The sequence below is a fragment of the Nicotiana sylvestris genome, chromosome 1 (genome assembly GCF_000393655.2).
Source record: "Nicotiana sylvestris chromosome 1, ASM39365v2, whole genome shotgun sequence".
Lineage (NCBI taxonomy): Eukaryota > Viridiplantae > Streptophyta > Magnoliopsida > Solanales > Solanaceae > Nicotiana > Nicotiana sylvestris.
Window position 1 is genome coordinate 44,412,168 of NC_091057.1, and position 13,397 is coordinate 44,425,564.

The 13,397-nt window shown below is 43.0% G+C and overlaps 1 protein-coding gene across 1 annotated transcript; it reads right to left on the reverse strand.

The window, feature by feature from the left end:
- Positions 1-9,349: 9,349 nt before the first annotated feature.
- On the reverse strand, positions 9,350-10,450 carry LOC138869572 (uncharacterized). The gene has a single exon (XM_070147203.1). The coding sequence runs from the start codon at positions 10,448-10,450 to the stop codon at positions 9,350-9,352; it is 1,101 nt and encodes a 366-aa protein (XP_070003304.1).
- Positions 10,451-13,397: the final 2,947 nt, after the last annotated feature.

The following is a 13,397-nucleotide window of genomic DNA, read 5'->3' on the forward strand; positions in this document are numbered from 1 at the left end:
ACTTACCTCCAATCAATCCTCTTCGAATCCCTCTTCAATTGCTCCCAAGTAGCTCTCAAAATGCCCAAAAATGGTGAAAGAAATGACTTAGCTCGCGGATGAAATCTCTTTAAACATTCTGCCCAGAATTTTTTTCCGAAGTACTGTTCACACGCGAGGTTACTGTTCACTCGTGTGGTCACTGTTCACCCACGCAGTTACTGTTCACTCGCGGTTACTATTCACGCTGCTAAAAAATACAGCAGCAGCCAGAAATTGCAGCACTTTTCTTTTTACTAAAATGGCTCTAACTCCATCATACGAACTCGGAATTCGATGATTCTTGTTCCTATGAGTCACAAATAATGATACGAACACAATACTTCAATCTAAACTCAATTCGGAGCTCGTTTGCTCAGTGCGATATCCATTTTGCTCGTTAAACAATTAACTCATGTTTCGTGTCAAAAACCCAATCGCGACTTGATGAAATTAGACCAAACTTTCCAGATCACTCCTATAATTCATTATTTTAATTTTGGAAATCTCGAAATAAAATTTCGATCTCTAGAACTAAAAATGGACCTTTGGATTATTACATGCTTATGCTCAAACGGCAAAAATCTTCCAAAAACTCTTCCAAAACTTATCCGAGCCTCATGGGACCCCGACCAAACATGCCAACATAATCCATAACATTATTCAAACCTCTCCCAATCATCAAAGCACCTCAAACAACATCAAATTACCCAAAACTCATCGAATTCAAGCCTAATTTTCTAAAAACTTCCGAAATACACTTTCGATCAATAACCTGACCAAACCACGTCTGAATGACCTTAAATTTTGCAAACATATCCCAAATCACCTAACGAAGCTACAGCAACTCTCGGAATTCCATTCCGACTCTCGAATCAAAATCTCACCTATCAACCGGAATTCGCCAAAATACTAACTTCGTCAATTCAAGCCTAATTCTACACCGGATCACACTCCTAAGTCACAAATCATCCCCTGAAGCTAATCAAATCATCAGAATTTACATCCGAGCCCTCTAACTCATAAGTCAACATCTGGTTGACTTTTCCAACTAAAACCTTCTTAAAAGAGACTAAGTGTCTCATTTCTATCAAACCAATCCGATTTAACTCTAACACACCGAATACCGATAACGAAACATGAAGAAGCATAAAATGGGGGAAACGGGGCGGTAACTCACATGAAGACGTGCCGGGTCGTCACATCCTCCCCAACTTAAACAAACGCTCGTCCTCGAGCGAGTCAAGAAACATACCTGAAGCCTCAAACAGGTGAGGATATCTGATCCGCATCTCCCGCTTGGTCTCCCAGGTAGCTTCCTCCACGGGACGACCTCTCTACTGCACTTTTACAGAAGATATATCCTTTGTCCGAACCTGACGACCCAAAATAGCCAATGGCTCCACATCAAAGGTCAAATCACCATCCGACTGAACCGTGCTGAAATCTAAAACATGGGACGGGTCCCCAACATACATCCGGAGCATAGAAACATGAAATACCGGATGCACACTCGACAAGCTGGGTGGCAAAGCAAGCATATAGGCCACCTCCCCAATCCTCCTAAGTACCTCAAAAGGTCCAATGAATCGTGGACTCAACTTTCCTTTCTTTCCAAATCTCATAACACCCTTCATGGGCGAAACCTTCAGCAAGTTCTTCTCGCCAACCATGTAGGACACATCTCAAACTTTCCAGTCCGCATAACTCTTCTGACGCGACTGCGCTGTACGAAGCCTCTCCTGAATCACCTTCAACTTCTCTAAGGCATCATGAACCAAATCTGTCCCCAATAGCCTAGCCTCGCCGGGCTCGAACCAATTAACTGGAGATCTACACCGCCTCCCATACAAAGCCTCATACGGTGCCATCTGAATGCTGGACTGATAGCTGTTGTTGTAGGCAAACTCTGCAAGCAGCAGAAACTCATTCCAAGAACCTCCGAAATCAATTACACAAGCACGCAACATATCCTCCAATATATGAATAGCACGCTCGGACTGTCCGTCCGTCTAAGGATGAAATGTTGTGCTCAACTCCACCTGGGTACCCAACTCTCGCTGAAAAGTTCTCCAAAATTGGGAAGTAAATTGAGTACCTCTATCTGAGATAATGGAAACTAGAACACCGTGCAATCGCACAATCTCTCGGATAAATATCCCTGCCAACCGCTCCGAAGAATAAGTAGTACACACCGGAATGAAGTGCGCGGACTTGGTCAGCCGATCCACAATCACCCAAATAGAATCAAATTTCTTCAAAGTCCGAGGAAGACCACTCACAAAATCCATGGTAACTCTCTCTCACTTCCATTCTGGGATAATCATCCGCTGAAGCAAACCACCCGGTTTCTGATGCTCATATTTCACCTGCTGACAGTTGAGACATCGAGCTACATAACCTACAATATCTTTCTTCATTCTTCTCCACCAATAGTACTGTCTCAAGTCCTGATACATCTTCGCGGCACCCGAATGAATAGAATACCGCGAGCTGTGGGCCTCCTCTAGAATTAACACTCTAAGCCCATCTACATTGGGCACACAGATACGGCCCTGGATCCTCAATACGCCATCATCATCTATAGTCACATCCCTGGTATCATCATGCTGAACTCTGTCCTTAAAGACAAGAAAATGCGGATCATCATACTGGCGTTCTCTGATGCGATCATATAAGGAAGACCGAGAAACCACACAAGCCAACACCCGACTGGGCTCAGAAATGTCCAATCTCACAAACCGATTAGCCAAGGTTTGAACATCAACTGCAAAGGGCCTCTCCCCAACTGGAATGTACGCCAAACTCCCCATACTGACTGCCTTTCGGCTCAAGGCATCTGCCACTACATTGGCCTTTCTCGGATGATACAAAATAGTGATGTCATAATCTTTTAGCAACTCTAGCCACCTCCACTGCCTCAAATTAAGGTCTTTCTGCTTAAACAAATACTGAAGACTGCGATGATCAGTGAATACCTCGCAAGATACGCCATATAAATAGTGCCTCCAAATCTTCAAGGCATGAACTATAGCAGCCAACTATAAGTCATGAACAGGGTAGTTCTTCTCATGGGGCTTTAACTGACGAGAAGCATAAGCAATAACTCTACCCTCCTGCATCAACACACAGCCAATCCCAACTCTCGAAGCATCACAATATACAGTATATGAACCTGTAGCTGATGGTAGAACCAATACTGGAGCTGTGGTCAAAATTGTCTTGAGCTTCTAAAAGCTCTCCTCACACTCGTCTGACCATACAAATGGAGCACCTTTCTGAGTCAACTTGGTCAAGGGCGACGCAATGGATGAAAACCCCTGAATAAACCGGCGATAATAGCCTGCTAATCCACGAAAACTACGAATCTTTGTGGCTGAGGATGGTCTAGACCAACTCTGCACTGCTTCTATCTTCTTTGGATCAACCTGAATACCCTCGCTGGACACTATGTGTCCCAAGAATGCCATAGAACTTAGCCAAAATTCACACTTGGAGAATTTAGCATAAATCTTCTCCTCCCTCAATCTCTGCAACACTACACGCAAATGCTTGGCGTGCTCCTCCTGGCTACGTGAGTACACCAGAATGTCATCAATAAATACAATAACAAAAAAATCTAGATAAGGCCGAAATACACTGTTCATCAAATGCATGAACGTTGCTGGGGCATTGGTCAGCCCGAGAGACATGTCTAGAAACTCATAGTGACCATATCTAGTCCTGAAAGCTGTCTTAAGAATATCCGAGTCCCTGATTTTTAACTGGTGATAGCCCAAACGGAGATCAATTTTTGAAAACACCCTCGCTCCCTGAAGCTGATCAAATAAGTCATCAATGCGAGGCAAAGGATACTTGTTCTTCATTGTTACCTTATTTAACTGCCTGTAGTCAATGCACATTCTCATTGTGCCATCTTTCCTTTTCACAAACAAAACTGGCGCACCCCACGGTGACACACTAGGCCGAATGAACCCCTTGTCTAGGAGCTCCTGAAGCTGCTCCTTCAATTCTTTCAACTCTGCTGGTGCCATACGATATGGCGGAATAGAAATGGGCTGGGTTCCTGGCACCAAGTCAATGCCAAAATCGATATCCCTGTCCGGCGGCATGCTCGACAGGTCTGCAGAAAATACATCAGGAAAATCTCTCACAACTGGGACAGAATCAATGCTAGGAGTCTCAGCTCCAACATCTCGCACAAAAGCTAGATATGATAGACAACCCTTCCCAACCATACGTTGGGCTTTCAAGAAGGAAATTACTCCACTAGGAACATAATCAGTCATACCATGCCACTCGATCCTCAGAACACCCGGAATAGCCAAAGTAACTGTCTTAGCATGACAGTCTAGAATAGCATGACACAGAGATAACCAATCCATGCCCAAAATAACATCAAAGTCCATCATGCTCAATAGCAATAGATCAACTCGGGTCTCCAAACCCCCAATTGTCACAATACAAGACCGATACACATGGTCTACAATAATAGTATCGCCTACCGGGGTAGATACGTGCACAGGTAAAGCAAGACACCCTCGGTTCGTACTCAAATGATGAGCAAAATATGAGGACACATAAGAATAGGTGGATTCGGGATCAAATAAGACAGAGGCATCTGTGTGGCAAACTGGAACAATACCTGTAATGACAGCGTCTAAAGTAATAGCATCCGTCCTGCCTGGAATAGCATAGAAATGAGCCTGGCCACCGCCTGATCGATCTCCCCCTCTAGGGCAACCCCTGGATGCTTGACCTCCACCCCTAGCTGACTGGGTAGGTGGCGAAGTAACTGGAGCAGAAGTCGAGGGCTGACCCCTCTGCTGGGACGAACTAGCAACATGACGAGGACACTGCTTCCACCTATGCCCAAACTCTCCACACTCAAAACAACTCCTAGGTGCTGGAGAAGGGGACTGAGGGAAACCCCTCGCACCAGAGTGACTAGCTAATTCGCTCGACATAGAAGAACCCTGAGCTGATGGAGCACGAGATGAAGTCTGGGCTGGAAGGGCGCTTAGTGAAGGCTGACCCTGCTGAGAACCATGATAACCACGACCTGAAGATCCCGCACGGTACTCTGGATGGGCCGAATAAGCAGGCCTGAATGAACGACCTCTACCATGCTGGAATTGGCCCCTCGAAGGAGCACCACTGAAATTGTCAGAACCTCGAGGTCTTTTAGCCTCCCTCTCCTCTCTATCCTAACGGCGAGCCATCTCAATCTCTCGAGCGATGTCTACCACCTCCTTAAATGAAATACCCAATACTCTCTCTCTCTAGTCATCAAAATACGGAGATGATAATTAAGGCCATCCACAAACCTTTTGATCCTCTCACGATCTGTCGGAATCATCCACCCGGCATGATGAGCTAACTCAGAATACCTCGCCTCATACTGTGATACAGTCATATCTCCCTGCTTTAGCCACTCAAACTGTCTACGCAGCTCCTCCCTACAGGACTGCGGTACATACTTCTCCAAGAAGAGAGTGGAGAACTCCTGCCAAGTCAAAGGCGCTGCACCGGCTGGCCTACGCCTCTAATACGCCTCCCACCAAGTGAAGGTAGCCCCAGTAAACTGGAAGGTGGTAAATGCTACACCACTAGTCTGAAGTATCCCTGCTGTACGGAGCATCCGCTAACACTTGTCAAGAAAACCCTGGGCATCCTCGCCCTCAGCACCACTGAATAAGGGGGCTGAAGTCTACCAAACCTATCAAGTCGGCGCTGCTCATCATCTGGCATAACTGGTACTATAAACCCTTGAGCTGGTGCAACTGGCTGGGCTGGAGGTGCCTCTGGCGTCTGAAGTCCCTGCACTACCTGCTCAGGTGCGCGATTAACAGGAGTCTGGGTGTCTTCCCTAGCCTGTAAAGTAGTTGCGGCTGTAGTGGCTGAAACCACCTGAGTCAGGCCAGTGCAAACTGATAAGATCTGAGCCAAGGCCTCCTGAAGACCCGGAATAACAATAGGCACAGCTGGTGCCTGATCCTGGGTTGGGGCAGCTGGCGGATCAATAGGTGCTGCTCTCGCTGCCTTGTCCCTGCCATGACCACGACCGCGTCCACGGCCTCTAGTGGCATCAATGGGTGGCACTGGTGGTCGTCCACCTCGTCCAGTAGCACGAGTCCTCGCCATCTACGAGAGAATAGAGTACAAAAGTTTAGTTCTCGGATCAACAAAGTCGCACGACAAGAATTTTAGGAATAAGAAGATTTTCATAAAGGTTCTGCAGCCTCTCGAGGATAAATATAGACGTCTCTGTACCGATCCGCAAGACTCTACTAAACCGGCTCATGACTCGCGAGACCAAGTAACCTAGGCTCTGTTACCAACTTGTCACGACCCCAACCCCAGTCATGATGGCGCCCAACACACTACTAGGCAAGCCCGACCATTCAACAACATTATCCCAAATTCTTATTCAGATTATAGATAAATATCACAGAGAATTTACTAAGTCATCACTTTCAAGTGTATAATTAATAATAAAATCTGTGGAAGTTCAACTAAAATACCACACCATAGCCCAATAGAATCCGGTGTCATGAATATGAGCCTCTAATACAGAATATCCACCTATTACAAGTTTGTCTAGGAAAAATACGGAATAAAAGATAGAGATAGAAGGGAGAGATCAAGGTTGCGAATGCCATGCAGCTACCTCAATACTCCCGGATACTGCTGCTCAGCTAAACAAATCCTCACTCAGTCTGTGGTGTACCTGGATCTGCACGCAAGGTGCAGGGAGTAATGTGAGTACTCCGACCCAGTGAGTAATAAATATAAATAATGACTGAAAGCAAGAAAACGCGTAAAGGCACAAAGCATTCTATACAGAAGTAGTAAAATCACTTAAAACAGTAATTCAGTGAAATATCAATGAAATCTCTTTTAAAATCAGTAAAACAGGTAATTTGGCAGTAATTAACAAGTAGAAATTTGCCCCTTGGGCTCAGTATCAAAATAACATGTAGAAATCTGCCCCTCAGGCACCGTATCAGTCACTCAGTACAGTATCAGCCCCTCAGGCTCACTCTCAGAACAATATCACTCATATCAGCCATACGGGCGTAGTATCAATCACTCAGCATAATGGGTACCTGCGCTCACTGTGGGTGTGCAGACTCCGAAGGAGCTCCTACAGCCCAAGCGCAATAATAACATAAGGCCTGAAAGCCTTCTTACATCACTCATAAGGCCTGAAAGCCTTCTTACATCACACATAAGGCCTGAAAAGCCTTCTCACATCACTCATGAGGCCTGAAAGCCTCCTCACATCACTCAAGCCACCGCGTGGCGTAAATAGTATCATAGGCCCTCTGCCTCATATCACTCAGCATATCCTCACATATGGCCCTCGGCCTCACTCAGTCCGTAAATCATCATAAGCCCCTTGGGCATTTGTAAAACAGTAGTTCTCAGCCCAAAAATATCATTTAAGTTTCAAATCTGTATAAAGTGGCTGAGTTTGTAAAACAATAATTGCCAATGGGACTGAGTTCAAATACAAGTCAAAACAGTGAGGAAATAGTGATAAAAATTCCCGAAGGATTCAAACAATTGGCACGAAGCCCAAATATGACAAACAGCCTAAATCATGATGATAACAAATAAGTTTCAGTAAAATACGCAGTAAAATCATCAATCGGGACGGACCAAGTCACAATCCCCAGTAGTAAAAAGACCCCGCGTGCATCATCCAGTGCGTGTCTCGCCTCAATGTAGCACTACGATGTGCAAATCCGGGGTTTCAAACCCTAAGGACATCATTTACACTCATTACTCACCTCAAACCGGCTATTTCTTTAATTCGGGAAGCCTTTGCCCCTCGAATTGGCCTCCACGTGCATCGAATCTGCCCAAAATCACAACGAATATGTCACGTAATGCTAAGAGACAATACCCAATCGAAAGCACTCGAAAAATATCAAAATTCACGAATTTGGCAAAACCCGAGCCCCGGGCCCACGTCTCGAAATTCAGAATTTTTTTTACGTCATCGGGTTCCTTATCTCGCCACGAGTCTATACATACAAAAATCTCTCAAATCAGACCACAAATGGCCCCTCAAATCCTAAATTTAGAATTTCAATTTCAAGCCCTAATTTCTTACAATTTGGCTATATTTTCTTGAATTTCAAGGATGATTTCACAATATAATCATGTATTTAGTTCATAGGACTTACCTCCAATCAATCCTCTTCGAATCCCTATTTAATTGCTCCCAAGTAGCTCTCAAAATGCCCAAAAATGGTGAAAGAAATGACTTAGCTCGCGGATGAAATCTCTTTAAACATTCTGCCCATAATTTTTTTCGGAAGTACTGTTCACACGCGCGGTTACTGTTCACTCGCCAAAACTCTTCCAAAACTTATCCGAGCCTTATAGGACCCCGACCAAACATGCCAACATAATTCATAACATTATTCAAACCTCTTCTAATCATCAAAACACCTCAAACAACATCAAATTACCTAAAACTCATCAAATTCAAGCCTAATTTTCTAAAAACTTCCGAAATACACTTTCGATCAAAAACCCGACCAAACCACGTCCGAATGACCTAAATTTTGTACACATATCCCAAATCTCCTAAAAAAGCTACAGCAACTCTCGAAATTCCATTCTGACTCTCGGATCAAAATCTCACCTAACAACCGGAATTCGCCAAAATACTAATTTCGCCAATTCAAGCCTAATTCTACACCGGACCTCCAAAATTCTTCCGATCACACTCCTAAGTCACAATCATCCCTCGAAGCTAATCGAATCATCGGAATTTACATCCGAGCCCTCTAACTCATAAGTCAACATCCGATTGACTTTTCCAACTTAAACCTTCTTAAAAGAGACTAAGTGTCTCATTTTCTATCAAAACCAATCCGATTTAACTCTAACACACCGAATACCGATAACGAAACATGAAGAAGCATAAAATGGGGAAAACAGGGCGTAACTCACGTGATGACGTGCCGGGTCATCACACTTTCTTGAGATGACTTATCTCAGTACTTAAATCTTGGACAGTAGCAAGCCTTTCAGGTTGGAACTTATTTTTCACCATCTTTCTGATTTCAGACATGGTGTAAGGTCCTTTTTGAGATGGAATTTCTTCCACCCCTGTTCCTTCCTCTGGATTCGTAGGAATTTTATCTATTAGCTAGGACCTTAATTCAGGGTCTTTAATAACCCTTAGTAAATCAATCAAATTGTCATAAGACAAAACATTAATCTTTAAATCCTTAAATTGGAAGTAGATATTAAAAAGTTCATCGTCAGTATTACAATAATGATTTGAGCATTGTCCTTTATTACAGGAATCTTACTCTTCTTCAGAAGATGAAGTATAACTTTCTTCATGAAGGACCCTTAGGTCTTCACTTGTTGATGAAGATCCTTCATCAGTATCAGATATTTCTGGAGAAGAATTCAAAAGAATCTTACATAAAGAATCTTTGATATGATCATCTAAATCCAGTTCTTTGATCTTGCAATCTTTTGTATAATGGCCTACTTTTCCACATATATAACAGGCCTGGGGGTTTTTAGACTTTATGAAACCCTTTCTGGCTTTGTGAAAAGCCTCTCTTCTTTGGGTTTTTTCATGCCGATTTTCCAGCGAACCATCCTTTTTGAAATCCTTTTTATGGGATTTCTTTCTTTTGGGTGGTATATCAATGGTGAATTGTTCACAGAATTCACCTAGTTGTTGTCTCTCAGTGAGACGATGTTTCTTAATTTGTTGGTGTAGCTTGATCTCATTACACAGAGCTAAACCTTCCTGAGTGCATACACTAAACAGTTTACCATATGAGTAATTATTATAATCAATACTCATTCCAGTGCATCTAAGGACTTTTCGAATCCTTTCAGCAAATAAGGGCGGGAGTCCATCTATGAACTTAGATTTCCAATGAGTACTATTACTCTCTGGTAATTCCATCACTTTGGATAAGAAAACATCTTTATACCATCTGAAAGATGTGAGGGTTTTACACCTCAAATTCTGGAGCATGGTTCCAATGGTCTTACTATTATCACTCCATCTTCCAGAAAAGTGTTCAATTACATTCATGACTAAAGAATAGACTGAGTTTTGAACAATCTTATCATCTTCAGTCTTGGTTGCATGCATTATTTGAAAGCGTTGGTCTTGGGTGAGATAATTATCCCACCAGCCTTTCAGTTGACTAGTAAATCCAGCAATAATCATTTCTGCTATAGCTCTATCTGTATTTTTATTAACTTTACAGATAGTACTATACATTAGCATCCTATGTACTGTCGTATAGATTTGTCTTTCAGCAAGACCATTTATATTCCATTCATAGATATCTGACCCACTATAACCTTGGTGGTAGTGGTCATTATCATGTTCCTCTATTAGGACATCTTGAGGAGTTGGTCTTGGATAGTAAAACATTCTTTAGTATGGTTTCCGAGCATACTTTTCAAAGATTTTATTAATCTCGTCATCTACTATCAGATTGTTGGTAGATGCATGCTCTAAACTTAGAGGACTAACTCTAAATTCACCTAACTTCTTAACAAGAAGTTCTTCAATATTTTCTAGACTTACGTCATCCAAACTTTTTAATTTAAAGTCTTTTACCTCAGGAGGTGGTTGGATACTAGTAGTAGCGATTTTCTCTTTACCTTTAGTATCCTTTTGTTGGATTTTTTGGACTTCAGCTATAAGCTTGTCCAATTTCTCATGGATCTTAATGACCTGTTCACCTAGAATACTCACATACATCTTAGTATAATTGTTCTGAGTAAGCATAGTATTTAAGTTCTTTGCAGTTATTGCAGCAACATCATTTTCAAATATTTTTGAAAAAGCAGTGCAATAAATAATTTTATCCTTTTCCCTGTGATGACCCGGTCAGTCGTCTTATGAGTTACCGCTCTATTTCCCCCATTTCAGCTTCTTTACGCTTCTTATCTGTGTTTTATGTGATCAGGTTGATTAGTTCGAGTTCGGATAGGATTTGGTAAGAAATGAGACACTTAGTCTCTTTTAAAAAGACTTAAGTTGGAAAAGTCAACCGGATGTTGACTTATGTGTTAGAAGGCTCGGAAGTGAGTTTCGATGGTTCGGTTAGCTTTGGGAGGTGATTTGTGACTTAGGAGCGTGATCGGAATGGGCTTTGGAGTTGTAGAGAAGATTTAGGCTTGAATTGGCGAAATTGATATTTTGGCAAATTCCGGTTGATAGGCGAGATTTTGATATAGGGGTCGGAATGGAATTCCGAGAGTTGAAGTAGCTTCGTTGTGTCATTTGGGATATGTGTGCAAAATTTCAGGTCATTCGGACGAGATTTGATAGACCTTTTGATCGAAAGCATAATTTAAGAGGTCTTGGAGTTATTAGGCTTGAATCCTATGTTAAATTGGTGATTTGATGTTGTTGTAAGCGTTCTGAAGTATTGAACAAGTTTGAACGATGTCATGGGATGTGTTGGTACAGTTAGTTTGAAGTTTCGGGGGTCCCGGGTAGGTTCCGGGATGTTTTAGGCCGAAAATCATAGCTGTAGCAGGTCTAGGAGGGTTGCAGGCCCCGGAACTCACCCACGCGATCCGCACAAACATGAGTGCGCCCGCGGTGAGTGCTGTGCGGACCGCACAAAAGCAGACGCGGCCGTGGTAGGTGTCGCGCGGACCGCACAAAAGTGGGCGCGGCCGCGGTGAAGAACCTTCCCGCTGGTCCAACTTCAGAAGCTCACATCTTTTAATTTACAAGGAATTTTGAGGTGATTCAAAAATGAAAGTTGTATCCCTTCGTGTCTAATTTTTAGAAAGATAAAGATATTGCAATTTGGATATCTGTAGAAAAAGTTATGGCCAAAATACTAAAGCCTGTCACTGTAGAAGAAGGCCTGTGCGGCAGCAGTTGTTTTTTGCGCGGACTGCACTGGCTTGTGCGAACCGCGGTCGATTTGGTGCGGCATGCGGTAGCTAAAATCTGAGGGGTACCCTATAAATACGAGGTTTTGGGTTTTATTTAATATTTTGACCTAGGGAGCTCGGATTTTGGCGATTTTTCTAAGGTTTTTCAAGAAATTCATCGGGGTAAGTGATTTTAACTCAGATTTGGCTAGAATACATGAATCTATCACTGAATTCATCATTTAATTCATGATTTGGGATGGAATTTGGGAAGAAAAATTGTGAAACCTTTCAAAAATGTAAAATGATGATTTGAAGGACCAAATGGCATCGAAATTGGATAATTTTGGTATGGTTAGACTCGTAAGGGTATGAGGATTCTGAAAATATAAATTTTTCCCGATTTTGAGACGTGGGCCCGAGGCTCGGGTTTTGCTAATTTCAGGGTTTTTGATATTTTTCGAATATTTTCGCTTGGGCTTTGTTCCCTTAGCATATTGTGATGTATTCGTTCTGATTTTGGATAGATTCGACGCGCGTGGAGGCCAATTCGAGGGGCAAAGGCGTTGCGAGCTAGAGAAATTAGCTAGTTTGAGGTGACTAATGGTTGTAAATGATGTCCTGAGGGTTTGAAACCCCGGATTGCACATCGTAGTACTATATTGAGGCAAGATACGCGCTGGATGATGAGCGTGGGGTCTTTCACTACTGGGGATTGTGACTTGGTCCATCCCGATTGATGATTTTACCGAATAATTGACTGAAATTCATTGTTATCATCATGATTTGGGCTGATTGCCATATTTGGGCTTCGTGCTAACTATTTGAACCCTTCGGGGATTTTTTATCACTGTTTCCTCACTGCTTGACTTATTATTTGAACTCAGTCCTATTGATATCTACTGTTTTACAAACTCAGCCACTTTTACTCAGATTTGAAACTTAAATGATATTTCTACATCATGTTTTGGGCTGAGAACTACTGTTTTACTAATGCCCAAGGGGCTTGTGATGATTTTTGGACTAAGTGAGGCCGAGGGCCATATGTGAGGGTATGTTGAGTGATATGAGGCCGAGGGTCTGAGATACTTTATATGCCACGAGGTGGCTTGAGTGATGTGAGGCCGAGTGCCGAGTGATATGAGGCCGAGTGCCGAGTGATGATGCCACGAGGTGGCTTGATATAGCGTTTGGGCCATAAGGGGCCCCTCCAGAGTCTGCACACCCACAGTGAGCGTGGGTACCCATTGTTCTGAGTGATTGATGTTATGCCCGAGGGGCTGATATGAGTGATTGTGAGGTAGCCCGTGATACTATTCTGAGAGTGAGCCCGAGGGACTGATACAGTTCTGAGTGATTGATACTGAGCCCGAGGGGCTGATACTGTACTGAGAGTGAGTCCGAGGGGCTGATACTATGTTGAGCGATTGATACTGTGCTGGAGAGGCGGATTTCTACTTGTTATTTACTTGTTAAATTAC